Source organism: Hydra vulgaris, chromosome 10 (assembly GCF_038396675.1).
Source record: "Hydra vulgaris chromosome 10, alternate assembly HydraT2T_AEP".
In the NCBI taxonomy this organism is placed as follows: domain Eukaryota; kingdom Metazoa; phylum Cnidaria; class Hydrozoa; order Anthoathecata; family Hydridae; genus Hydra; species Hydra vulgaris.
This window is the reverse complement of record NC_088929.1, coordinates 37,818,242-37,830,480: the sequence shown is the minus strand read 5'-3', so window position 1 is coordinate 37,830,480 and position 12,239 is coordinate 37,818,242. Positions and strand designations below refer to the sequence as shown.

The window sequence follows — 12,239 nt, the reverse complement described above, 5'->3', positions numbered from 1 at the left end:
TCAGATTTTAATAAAGCTTGTTAGGCTTTAAAATTTATACGTTGCCTAAAATTTAGTAAATATAGCTTTTAGGAAAAAAACTAGCAATTATTAAAAAACCTTTAAAAGTTTAAAACAGTTATTTAACAAAGTAGAGTGATTTACAAGAGACACCTTGTATTTGATATAGTAAAGAACTTTTGAAAATATTTTATGATCTTGTAATTTATTTCTGATATTTGCTTTGTTGCAAGTTATTTTGCTTTTATGAAAGAAACAATAAAAGTAATTATGTTTCATTTGTATTCATATCAGGGATGCGGAGTTCCAAAAAGGACTCCGGATTTGAAAGTCACAAAAAGATTACATTATCCTAGCTTTTGGTATCCAGGAGCTCTAAAAATATAAATAAGTTTATGGACTACTAATATGAAAAAAAGTTAAGACTTTTAGGTTAGAGTAACAATCGTTTTTTAAGCCCAGCGTCCTTAGGTATAATGGGGGCAAAAACTCCGGGACTCCGGGCTTAAAAACAATAAGTTTAAAGTCATTAAATCTCATGAATTTTTTTTATTATAGCAGATAATAAGTCAACAAACATGTTTAAAGCTTCCGGACACTACAGACTCGGAAAAAGTAGAGATATAAAGCCGCAGTCCTTTTAGGACTCCGCATCCCTGATTCATATAACTTTATAAGTTTTATTTAATTAGACTTAATAGATCTTAAAAGATCAACAAATCTTGCTTTTTTTTTCTATTATTGACTTTATTATGAGCTTGAAGTTAAGGAGGGATCTGTATTGAAATAGGAAAACCTTCACTTAATACACAATTAAAATCATGCAACATTACTTTAACAGTATAATTTTTTGATTATATCTTACCTTTTATTCTATTTCCTAAGATATTTTCTTTATTACTTCACACCCTTTATATAATTGTTTGTGAAATTTTTGGTAATTACTTATTTTATAAAAATGTAAATATAGTATCTATTGTTAAAACTAACAAAATTTTAATGTAGCCAAAAAAATGTTTATATACCCTGAGTTTACTTGCAGGCAAAGTTCAATTTTTCAATACATCATTTAAAACTTCAATTTAAAGAACTAAATGCAATAAACTGTTTGTTTTTTTAATTTTTCTTTTTTTATTGTTGAATAAAGTGAGGTCTTTACCATATATCTCTTCTTTTCTTTTTTTATTGTTGAATAAAGTGAGGTCTTCACCATATATCTTTTCTTTTCTTTTTTTATTGCTGAATAAAAAGTGAGATCTTTACATAATTTGTTTAAATTTTTTTTAAACCTTGTGATAAAATTTCTTTTTTGATACTCTCATTACTCCACTAAACTATAGTATGATCTTTATAGTTTATTTTTCTCCATTAGATCATTTTGAATAAATGTTTGCATTAAATGAATGTTGATTATTTCAAAATGTTATATCATAGCATAATTCAAAAAACCTGAGCCTACTTTTTTTAGTTTATACCTAGCTTATACCTTACTTATATCTAGTATTCCTGCTCTAATCCTAAGTATAAGCCAGCAATTCCTTAGACTATGTTAGTCTAAGTATTTGCCCCAGCTCAAGAAAGTTTACTGTGAAAGAATTAGTAGGTGCAATGGAATTAGAGCACCAAACATGACAAAAAGTCTTGTGTTTCTGTAGAAACTTAAGGTAAAAATACTGCAAAAGAAAGAAAGGTTCATTTTTCTATTTGTAACCTATTTCATTTTGTATATGACCATGATAAAAATGCTTTCATCAAGGCATTCACCAATATAAATGATTTGGTTGGACATACATTTTTTATGGCTAAACATACTGGGACTGTACCACAAGTAAATAGTTTGGCTCACCCAAGTGGGAAGGTTACGCTTAAAAAAAGTGGTGGAAAAGAGGTGAAGGTGGAAGACATTACTAAATTAAAAGAATTTATTTCAGAAGAATTTATTTCTGAAGAATTTAATGAGTTATGTAACAAGCTTCTGGTCAACTACTAAATGTAAAGATTTCCTTGATGGTGCTAAGGAAGACTCAAAACAAAAAGCTTGAACTTGATGCTTATTGACAGCAATTTTAGTCGTTACCTTATATTTATGTATTACATTGATTTTTTATATTAAACATTGTTTTTAAGTTTTAAAGTTGTGTTTCTAAAAGAGTTTTAATTTATTTTCCTTCCTGAAAATTTCAATTTTTTTTTAAAAGTGCAAACTTTTTGAAATTTTAAACATTAATTTTTAACTAACAAAAAGTTATATAAATTATCAAAGTGCACTAAGATGTTAATCTTGCATGCATATTTTTGAAATAAATTACAAAAGTCCTGTATATTTATTAGAAAAAGGTATTATAAGTTTTTTTTAGTTTTCTAAAAAAATGGGTTTTGAGCAAATCCGCCTTTTTAAAAAACAAAGATTCAATTGTTATTAATTAAACATGTTGTTTAAAAGTTTTAAAAAGATTTTTATTTATTTGAAAATTATTACTTAATAGAAGCAGTCATAAATAGCACATTTGCCCCTGGCTTATTTTTGAGCCAGGAGCTAGGTTACTTGTTAAAGAGGTGATTGCTTGGACTATTAAATAATGTACTGAGTACTACCTGTACTTTGAGTCAAGTTCTTTAGCCAATTTAATAAATGGCTAAAGTATCAAAAATTATAAAACACAAAAAACCATCCTCATCACCAAGTACTCTAAATCTATCATTCACTAATATTCACTTTTCTTCTGTTGAATCTTTTCTTTTGCGGAGTTCACCGGACCTATTTGCTCTTTGTGAGACTAATTTGAGTTCAGATGTCTCATTTTGTGATCTTAGTGTTGATGGTTGTCTTCCTTTAATTTGTAAAGACTCCAATAGTTACATGCTCGGCCAGGGCATTTACATGCATAAGAATTCACTGAATTGTCGGGAAACTAGGTTTGAATCCACAGACTATTATTTTATATGCTTTTGCTTAGCACCACCTCATTTTGTTGTCTTTCTCTTTGTTCTATACTGCTCTCCTTCATTTTAAGACTGCGCTCTTTTCAATGTTATTTCTAATTTAATTGACAAAGCCAATATCGTTGTTGCTGGTGATTTTAATGCCCATTACACTGAGCGAATTACACTTGGTTCTAGTGTCAGTGATGATGCGGGTATTAAGACTCACAACTTTTTACTTTCTTAATCTTAAACACAAATAGTCAACTTTCCAACTTCCTTTCCAGATAATTCAAATTATTTACCTTCTCTACTCAACTTATGTCTTGTTTCTGATCCTAGTCAGTGCTCAGTTTCTCTACATTCACCCTTAGGTGCTTCTGATCACTGTTTGATATCTTTAAAACTATTATCTCATTCTTCTTTATCATTAGAATCCCCCTATCATTATACCTCTTACAGCTATCGTAAAAGCTTGGTTCAGATTTTGTTACCTCACCTAAAGACAAAGCTGAATTGTTTGCTAAGAACTTTTCATCAATCTGATTACTTGATTCCACTAATCACATCCTGATATACCCAACAAACAGATTGATCCATTGCTTGACATTTGTATGACTCCAGCATCTTCTGCATCTAAAGTGGTTTTCTGCTTAGACTCTGTTACATCTTGTGGTCCTGACAACATACCTGTTATAATCTTGCAGAAGTGTTTTCCAGAGCTGTAGTCAATGCTTTTAAAACTGTTTAACAAGTGTTTATCAGAGTCTTGTTTCCCAGTCTGCAGGAAAGTGGCATCTGTTGGCATCCTATTTTCTTTCTATAATCTTAAATCTAATAATTTGCTTTCTGGTCATTAATATGGATTTTGATCTTCTTATTCTACTGCTGATTTGTTAACAATAATAACTGTTAGGTTTTATTGTAAATTAGATAGATGTGAAGATGCCAGGGCTATTGCTCTCAACATCTTTAAAGCCTTTGATAAAGTTTGGCATGCTGGTCTTCTTCGTAAACTCTCTTCTTACGGTGTATCAGGTAACTTTTTTAAGACTATTGAATCCTTCTTTTCTAATCATAGTATAAATGTTGTCCTTGATGGACAGCATTCTTCTTCATATCCTGTAACTTCAAGGGGTTCCTTAAGGTTTTATCCTCGGCCCTAAACTTTTTTAAATTTACATTGATAATCTCCTTGAAATTCTTATACCTGAGGTGGCATTGTTTGCTAATGATACTACCATTTATTCTTGTCTTAATAAGAAGCCAACTCTCTTTGATTGCTTGGAGAAAGGATTTGAGCTTGAAAAGAATCTTACTTCTGCTACAACATGGGGCTCTCAGTGGGTAGTGAATTTTAACAGATGAAACTCTATTTTTTTTAGCTAATTGTTATTGCAATAATCTAGATCTTTCTATATTTATGAACTGTAATGCATTTGATGAGTCATCTACCCTTCTTCTTCTCTTACTTCCAATCTTTCTTTCTAACCATATATCAAATCCATTGCAAAATTAGCATCTGCTAAGTTTGTCTCTTTTTATTGTGCTTGCCACTTTCTTAGTCCGGATTTTATCCTATATCTCTATAAATCTCAAATCTGTCTTTGTGTGGAATACTGTAGACATATCTGTAGCCAATCTTGAAATGATGTCTTTTCTCTTTTAGACAAGGTGCAAAATGCATTGTAAATATAGTTTACAATGAATCTGTTCTTGCAACCAACTTTCAACCATTGTCACATTTTTGTAATGCTGCTTCTCTTTTTATTTTCTATAAGTGCTATGATGCGCGCTTCTCTAAAGAGCTAACAATCTACTATCTATGCTATCTATTAAAATTCATTCTCCTGTTACTCATCATTCAACTTGGTCTCATCTTTTTACTATGAGCGTTCCTAAGTGCTCCAAAAATTTTTATTTGTCTAGTTTTTTTTCCTCAAACATCAGTCCTTTGAATTTGCTCCCTTCATCTTGTTTTCCTGATTCATATAAATTGCAATCTTTCAAGTCATTCGTTATTCGCTATCTTGCTTTATAAACTTCATATAGAATGTCTTGATAGTAGCCAGCTTTTTCAAAGATTTTTTTGCTTTCAGAAACATGTCACAGAAATTAACTAAAGAACTAACTTTTGAACTAAAACACTTGGGAAAAAATGACTTTATTAAACTTTGAATAAATGTTTTTGCTCAGAGACTTTGCATAAAACTTAATTTAGAAGTTCAAATAAGCTTCAAAATATTTTTATCTATGGGAAAAACTTCTTTTTTGAATTCAATTTTTCTTGCTTGTCTGATAGAGCTAAGCAGCATCCATAGTTTTTATTTCTAATGTACTTTTTTTGTTATAGGTTCATTCCTCATCAGTTATTTAAAATTTTGCTTTCATTTGGCTACCACAATTGCTCTCATTCATGACATTTTCTTTATTCTTTTTATTTTTTATTTGAATAAATATTTTGGTTTGATACTTGCATTTACATACATATGTACATTATGTACATTTTAAATTACATACATTGTAAATTACGCACATAGGTACATTGTAAATTTAAAGTAACTTTCCTCTAGAAGTACTTTTTACAACTTTTTTGCTTCAAAAACATTTGTTTCATACAAATTTTAATGCTAAAAATTTTCAAATATAATAAAGTATAATAATAAAAAATAAATATTATAATAATATAAAATATAATAATAATAATATAAAATATAATAAAGATTTTCTATAAAAACATATTTTTTACTTCAGGTCAAAAATATGTTTTTATAGAAAATCATTATGTTAAGTATACAACTATCCACTAAATGTAAATTTATATTTTACATTAAAAATATTTTATCTTACATATAGAAATAATAAAAATAGTTCACATAAGATATTGAATGCCTAATTTTTTGAATGAAGATAGTTTAGTTTTAAAATCTACAATCCTTTAACTCGAACTTTTTTTAAATGAAGACAATTTGGTTTCAGAAAATTTTTCTTTTGATTTTGATTTTCTTTAATTGTTTCAGTAGTTTTTATTCTTTCAGTTTTAATTTTTGAAAAATCTTGCTTCCGTATTTGTCCATTATGAATAACATTTTTTTACTTTATATTTCTTTTTCAGTTTCTTTTACTTCTTTTTATATATTTACTTATTTGGAGCTTTTCGTTTCGAAACCTTTTTTATTTTGATTGTATGAACAACCAACTGATTCCTGGAAAAATTATGTTGTATTTTGTTAATTATTATGTATATAAATAAAGTTTCTAATCATTTTTTTTGTCTTCAAGTATGAAAAAAACATCTAATAGTGTTGAATTAAGAAAAAAATAAACACAATTTTTGAAGTATAAGTTAATGTTGTTAATCAGCTACACAACATAACTTTTTAATTATTGTTTACAAAATTTTTGCCAGTTACAAAACTTTAAAATGACTAATTTGCTTAAGTAAATAATAGATAAGGATTAAAAAAAAAAAAAATTTGAAAATTAAAGAAAAAAAGTAAACTTTACCCTCTCAATTGTTAGTTACACAATCATGTGAAATACTTAAAAATGAAACTAGCTTAGCAGCTGATTAACACTAAATGCTAAATTTTTAGAACATTTTTAGAACAAAGTTTTAAAAAGCTGATGAGAGTAGGGCGCATTTTTTGACATCAAATTATAGATTTTTCTCTTGACATTAAAAGCTGTAAATAGCATTTTCTATTTTTTTTTTAAGTTATATTTTGAAACATATTTTGAAACATAAGGCTATGTGTTTTTAGCAAAAGTTTCTTTTTTCCTTGTTTCAAGTATTTTAAAACAATATCTACTTCATTAGAAATTCTGCAGAAAACTCTGTGTTTATAAATATACAAAAGTTTATATAAATGTTCATAAGTTTTTTGTTTCTTTAGGTTTGCGTCTTTACATAAGCTGTGCCTTATTTGATAAGTTATTTTCTTGTATAGGTTTGTTTCTTTACATAAACTGTGCTTTATTTGATAAATCTAACTCACATACACCAAGTGATTGCGAAAATTGCCAGAGTTGTCATAAAACGGATCGAGCAACACGTATGTTCTTTGGTCGACCAAATAAAGGACCACATTTCAAAGTTACTCATATGGCTCTTGGAGAAGTTAGTTTGTATAATACCTTTTCTGACAAGCAAGATGTTGAAATGATTTGTGGAGCAAAAAATAGTAAATGTTTTGGTTATTTAAGTTTATAGTTTTTGTTTTAAAAGATTGAAATCTAAATTTTATATTGTTAAGCAAAAATAAGGTGGAATCAAAGAATTATTCTTTAATGAGTCACATTTTTATAGTGTTTGACATCACCAAATAAAAAATAATTAATTTGCTGTAACTATTTATATTTTAAATATAAGAATAAATTATTAAATTATATGTAAATGTGTAATGTATATAAATAAATATAAATCATAGTTTTATATATATTTATAAAGAAATTTAGTCTTAAAAGAAACTTGTGTTAACAAACATGTGTTAGTGTTTAAGGCATGTTAATAACAATGTTTTCCTTTGTTGCAATAATTTCCCTAGTAACAATGTTTTCCTTATTGACAACCTTTTACCCCTTTTTTTGAAATTGATTTTTAATTGATTATATATACAATTGTTTTCTTTTTAGGCTAATATTTTTGAAAAGCTAACTTAAATAAGTGTCTTATTTTTTATTAGGACTGAAATTAAATATTATATGGTTTAAAATAAGCATGAATACTTTTTTAAACAATTTAAATGAAGTCAAACTGCTCATTAAACAGTGAAAAGGGCATTTAATTTTTTTCTTTTTTTTGTTATTTTTTTTAAATTAATGAAAACATTAATATTATAATAAAATAATATAAAATTTAATTTCATTTTAAGAATTTTTTTTTCATTCAAAAAAAAAATTTATTTAAAACAAATTATTGAAGTATTACAATTTAATTTTCAAAGATAATGTAATTTAAGAAAATTTGATTTCATTCATTTTTATTTAAAGTTTTTTAAATTTAAAATTTAGAATTTATATTATATTTATAATAAAGATATTTATCATTTATACTAATTTTTTTTATTTCCTATAGACCAAGATTCAACAGGACCCTCTAATGTATATCAATATACTCCTTCACAATATTTGGCTCCACCTCAATATATTGCTCCACCACAATATGTTGCTCCTCCACAATACATTAGTTCTCCACAATATATTGCTCCTTCACAATATATGACTTCTTCACAGTATACACTCCCATCAATTCTTCATAGCCAGTCTGTGGAACCTGTTCCACATACTGATCCAGTTTTATATAAACCACAGCCAGCATTATTTATCAGTCCTCCTCAATATTCTTCTCATGTAAAACCTTCAAAAACCGATAATCCTCCGGAGTGGTTAAAACCAACTTTGAAAAAAAAGAATCACAAGAGCTATGAATCAAGAATGTTAAATCCTTGGCCAACTCCAGCTAATCTAATCCCTGTAAAAAAGACAACATCAGCAGCAGTTAAACATCCTTTAATTGATTATAATGCAGATAGAAGATCATTTTCAAGATTAGGTGACTTTTTTTTAATTTATTTTATTGTATTCTGTTACAATCTTTTTTGAAGTAAAACATCAATCATTTTTTAACATATAGCAAGCATAAATAAAGCAACCAACCATAATAACCATATTTTAATACTATTAATCCTGTCAAGTAATCGATTTATTAATAAATATGTTAATGATCATCTAAATATTGTTTTCTTAAAAGTTCAATTAAAAAATATTTTTTTTTTTATTAAATAATTTTTTTTTAATTAAATAAAAAACTTAACTAAATATAAAATAACAATTTAACTATATATAATAAGAAAAATTTTGTTTTTATATTTAGTTAAATGTAAAACATAATTATTAAATATTAGGTATAAACCAGAACTTGCTTCAATTCTATCTATATAAATCTAAACTATTTAATAAGTGCTTTGCTTAATCTTGTTTTCCTACTTGCTGGAGAATAGCATCTGTGCTTCCAATTTTAAAAACTCTGGAAAAATTCTGACCCCTTTAACTATTGTCCGATCAGTCTTCTTTCTGTTATTAGCAAAGTCTTTGAGTCTTTGATCAACTCAAAGACTTTGCTAATAACAACTAACTTTGTTCTGGGAAAGTTTTTGAGATTATCGAATATATCTGGTATCTGGGAAAGTTTTTTAGATTATCAAATCATTTCCTTCTAACTGCTTTATTAAATTTATCCTCGAAGGCCTACACTCTTCTTCATTTCCAGTAACTTCTGGGGTACCTCAAAGTGTTTTGTTTCTTATCTACATTAATGATCTTCCTGACAATCTTACATCTAAAGTAGCTCTTTTTGCTGATGACTTAATCTAATGTAATAAAATCCTGTCATATAAAAAAAGTCTTCTCTTTTTGATTGCTTATAACAGATCTTTTGAGAAGTTTTATTTTTGAACTTGCATATATTAAGCTTTGCTTTTATAATTATAATTTTCTCACTTGTATCCTTGTTTCAGCAGGCCACTTGAGTTTTTGTATAATTCAAGTTTTATTTTAGCTAGAGAGTGTTATTCACATTTTTTTTATTATTGGTCAACTGGTGTAATAATTTCATTTGTTTTCTCTATTTTTTACTTCACATATGTGTCCCTCTTTTCAATTCATCTCACTTCTTTTAAACAACTTATAGATTTTTTATATGCTTTCTGATCTTGGTAATTGATAGTGTTTGAAAAGTAGACCATTTGAATCTTTCAATTTAAAATTAGTTTAAACTTTTTATATTTTAAAAATCTAGCCAGCAAAAGTAATAATATTATGATGTAAAATACTTGTTGATGTTATGTAAAATTAATAAGCTTCCATTTTTCATTTTTTACGCCACATCTTTAATACAAGTGTGTGGACTGCGTCAAATGAATATCGCTAATAAAAATTTTTTTAAAGTTATTTTAAAATGTTGGTTTTAGTAAAAATAAAAAAAATAGATTTAATAAATAAAAAATGACTAAAAATATTTTCAACACTTTTTTTAATGACTAATGAATTTAAAAATCTTAATTCAAAAGATTTTAAATCTAAAGCTTTCTAATCTAAAAGTCCTTAAAAGTTATTAAAAAGTTTTACTCTCTTACAACTATCATAGCATAAATTATGGCATAACTACATAAATTATGACAAAACTATATATATTATGTAGTTTCTTAACAGGTTTTTGTTTATTTTTTAACTACATTAATTTATTTTAATTTTTTTTTTTAATAAAATACTGCAAAATAGCTTTAAACAGCTTTTAAAGCAGTTTTTAGTAGTTTTTTTTTACCTCCGAATAATGTTGAAGTAGTGTATCTCTTAGTAATGTTAATATATCTTTTAGTAATGTTGATCTGCACATGAAAACTATTAGTTTTAGCATTATAACAACATTTTTTTATTTTTGGCTTTATAATTGATGATTTATTTTATACTAATTTACTGATATTTTTATTGATTTTTTCAGATCATCATAAAATAGATGGAGGATATTCACAATGGTCTGGATGGTCTGAATGCTCACAAACATGTGGAGAGGGTTTACAAACAAATATGCGTTATTGCAATCAGCCTATACCAATGAATGGAGGAAGATCTTGTGATCATCGTGGGCCTGATCATAAAATTCGTATCTGTATGAATCCATACTGTCCAGGTAAGTTTATATAAAAAAAATTTTTAGATATAATAATGTATTCAAATATAAAACATAAATTTTCCACAATACATGAATATTACACGCAACATTACATTTAATGATTATTTGAATTTTTAGTTTTTTTATTTGAATTTCGAAATGTTATAGAAAAAAAAGAATCTGTTCCAGTTATGAGACTTGAGTATGGAACCAAAAAATCAAGTGTTCCGTTTAAAAGCGAAGAGGCAATGGTGATTGTGGATGGAGAAAAGCAATCATTTGATCAATTGGTATGTTAGCTGTTTTTATTTCAAACACACTAAAGAATAAACATCATAATACTTCTAATTTTAGAAGAATATTTTTTACTGAAAAAAAAAGTTTAAGTACTATAAATTTAATATAAATAATATAATTTACTAATATAATTAATCAGTAATATGAAATTAATATAAATATTATTACCAATAAAATATTAAGTATATTACTATGAATTTAAAAAAAAAAAATTGTAATTCAAGTCAATCTTTTCGAACAAAGACCAAGACATTTTGTTTTTTTATCTCAACTGTTATTAGCTGATGATTTTAATAAACTTTGAAACATCATCAAGCAATAGTCAACAGCAAGATACAATAACCAACAGTTAAATTAAATTTAAAAATCAATAGATATATTACATAAGGTTTAACTAAAGAGATTAGTTGATAAATTATGGTAAAGAAAAAATGGGGCAATAAAATTTTTTCACAATACTGTAAAATTAAAATGACTTACAGTATTGTGAAAAAGTTAAGAACCACTAAATAAAAAAAAAATATTTTTTTTCAAATAAAATTAATTTTTATTTTAAAGATAATAAATTAGTCTTTTTATATCAAACATACTAACGGGCGATGCGGAAGTTATCGGACAAATCCTAATTTCATTATTTGAGCATAATAATTAGTTTTTGGGGTTTATCTTTGATTTTATCACAAAAACTGATTATTATTTGAGCATAATAATCAGTTTTTGTGGTAAAATGAGGTTAAATGCAGCTGAACAAGAATCTCTTCAAAAGCGACTGAAAATGTTTTTTGTAAATAAACCTAATATAAAAAAAAAAAATCATTTTGAAAAGGAAGGATTTGCTCGAAGTACAATATATGATAACCTAAAAAGACTTGAAACTGTTCAATCGTTTTCTGATAGAAAGCACCCTGGTCGTCCGACATCCTGGACTAGAGAAAAGAAAGCCGAATTAACGAGACTTGTCAACAATCGAAAAGGGGTCAGTCAGAGAAAAATAGGTATTAAATTCGGTGTAAATCAATCGACAATTGGTCGTCAGTTAAAAAAAATGAATATTAAATATAGAAAACGTGAAAAGATTCCAAAATATACTATAGAACAACAAGTAAAGGCAAAGAAAAGAAGCAGGAAGCTAGTTAACCAACTCTATAACACAAAATCGCTTCTAGTCATCGATGACAAAAAATACTTTTGTTTTGCAGGGGACAACATGCCTGGAAAGTCTGGATACTACACAAACAACGAAAATACATGCCCAGAAAGTGTTTGTTTTATAGGAAAAGAGAAATTTCCAAAAAAATTATTAATATGGATAGCCATATCTGACCATGGTATGTCCGAGCCATTGTTT

General features: G+C 26.8%; 1 protein-coding gene across 1 annotated transcript in view; it reads left to right on the top strand.

Moving 5' to 3' along the window:
* LOC100201718 (uncharacterized) overlaps positions 1 to 12,239 on the top strand; it is a 48,245-nt gene that overhangs the window by 22,992 nt on the left and 13,014 nt on the right. Inside the window, exons 9-12 of the mRNA XM_065807936.1 lie at positions 6,873 to 7,106; positions 8,000 to 8,476; positions 10,424 to 10,612; positions 10,763 to 10,884. Of these exons, the coding sequence (XP_065664008.1) occupies positions 6,873 to 7,106; positions 8,000 to 8,476; positions 10,424 to 10,612; positions 10,763 to 10,884 (1,022 nt within the window). The remainder of the gene's footprint in view (positions 1 to 6,872; positions 7,107 to 7,999; positions 8,477 to 10,423; positions 10,613 to 10,762; positions 10,885 to 12,239) is intronic.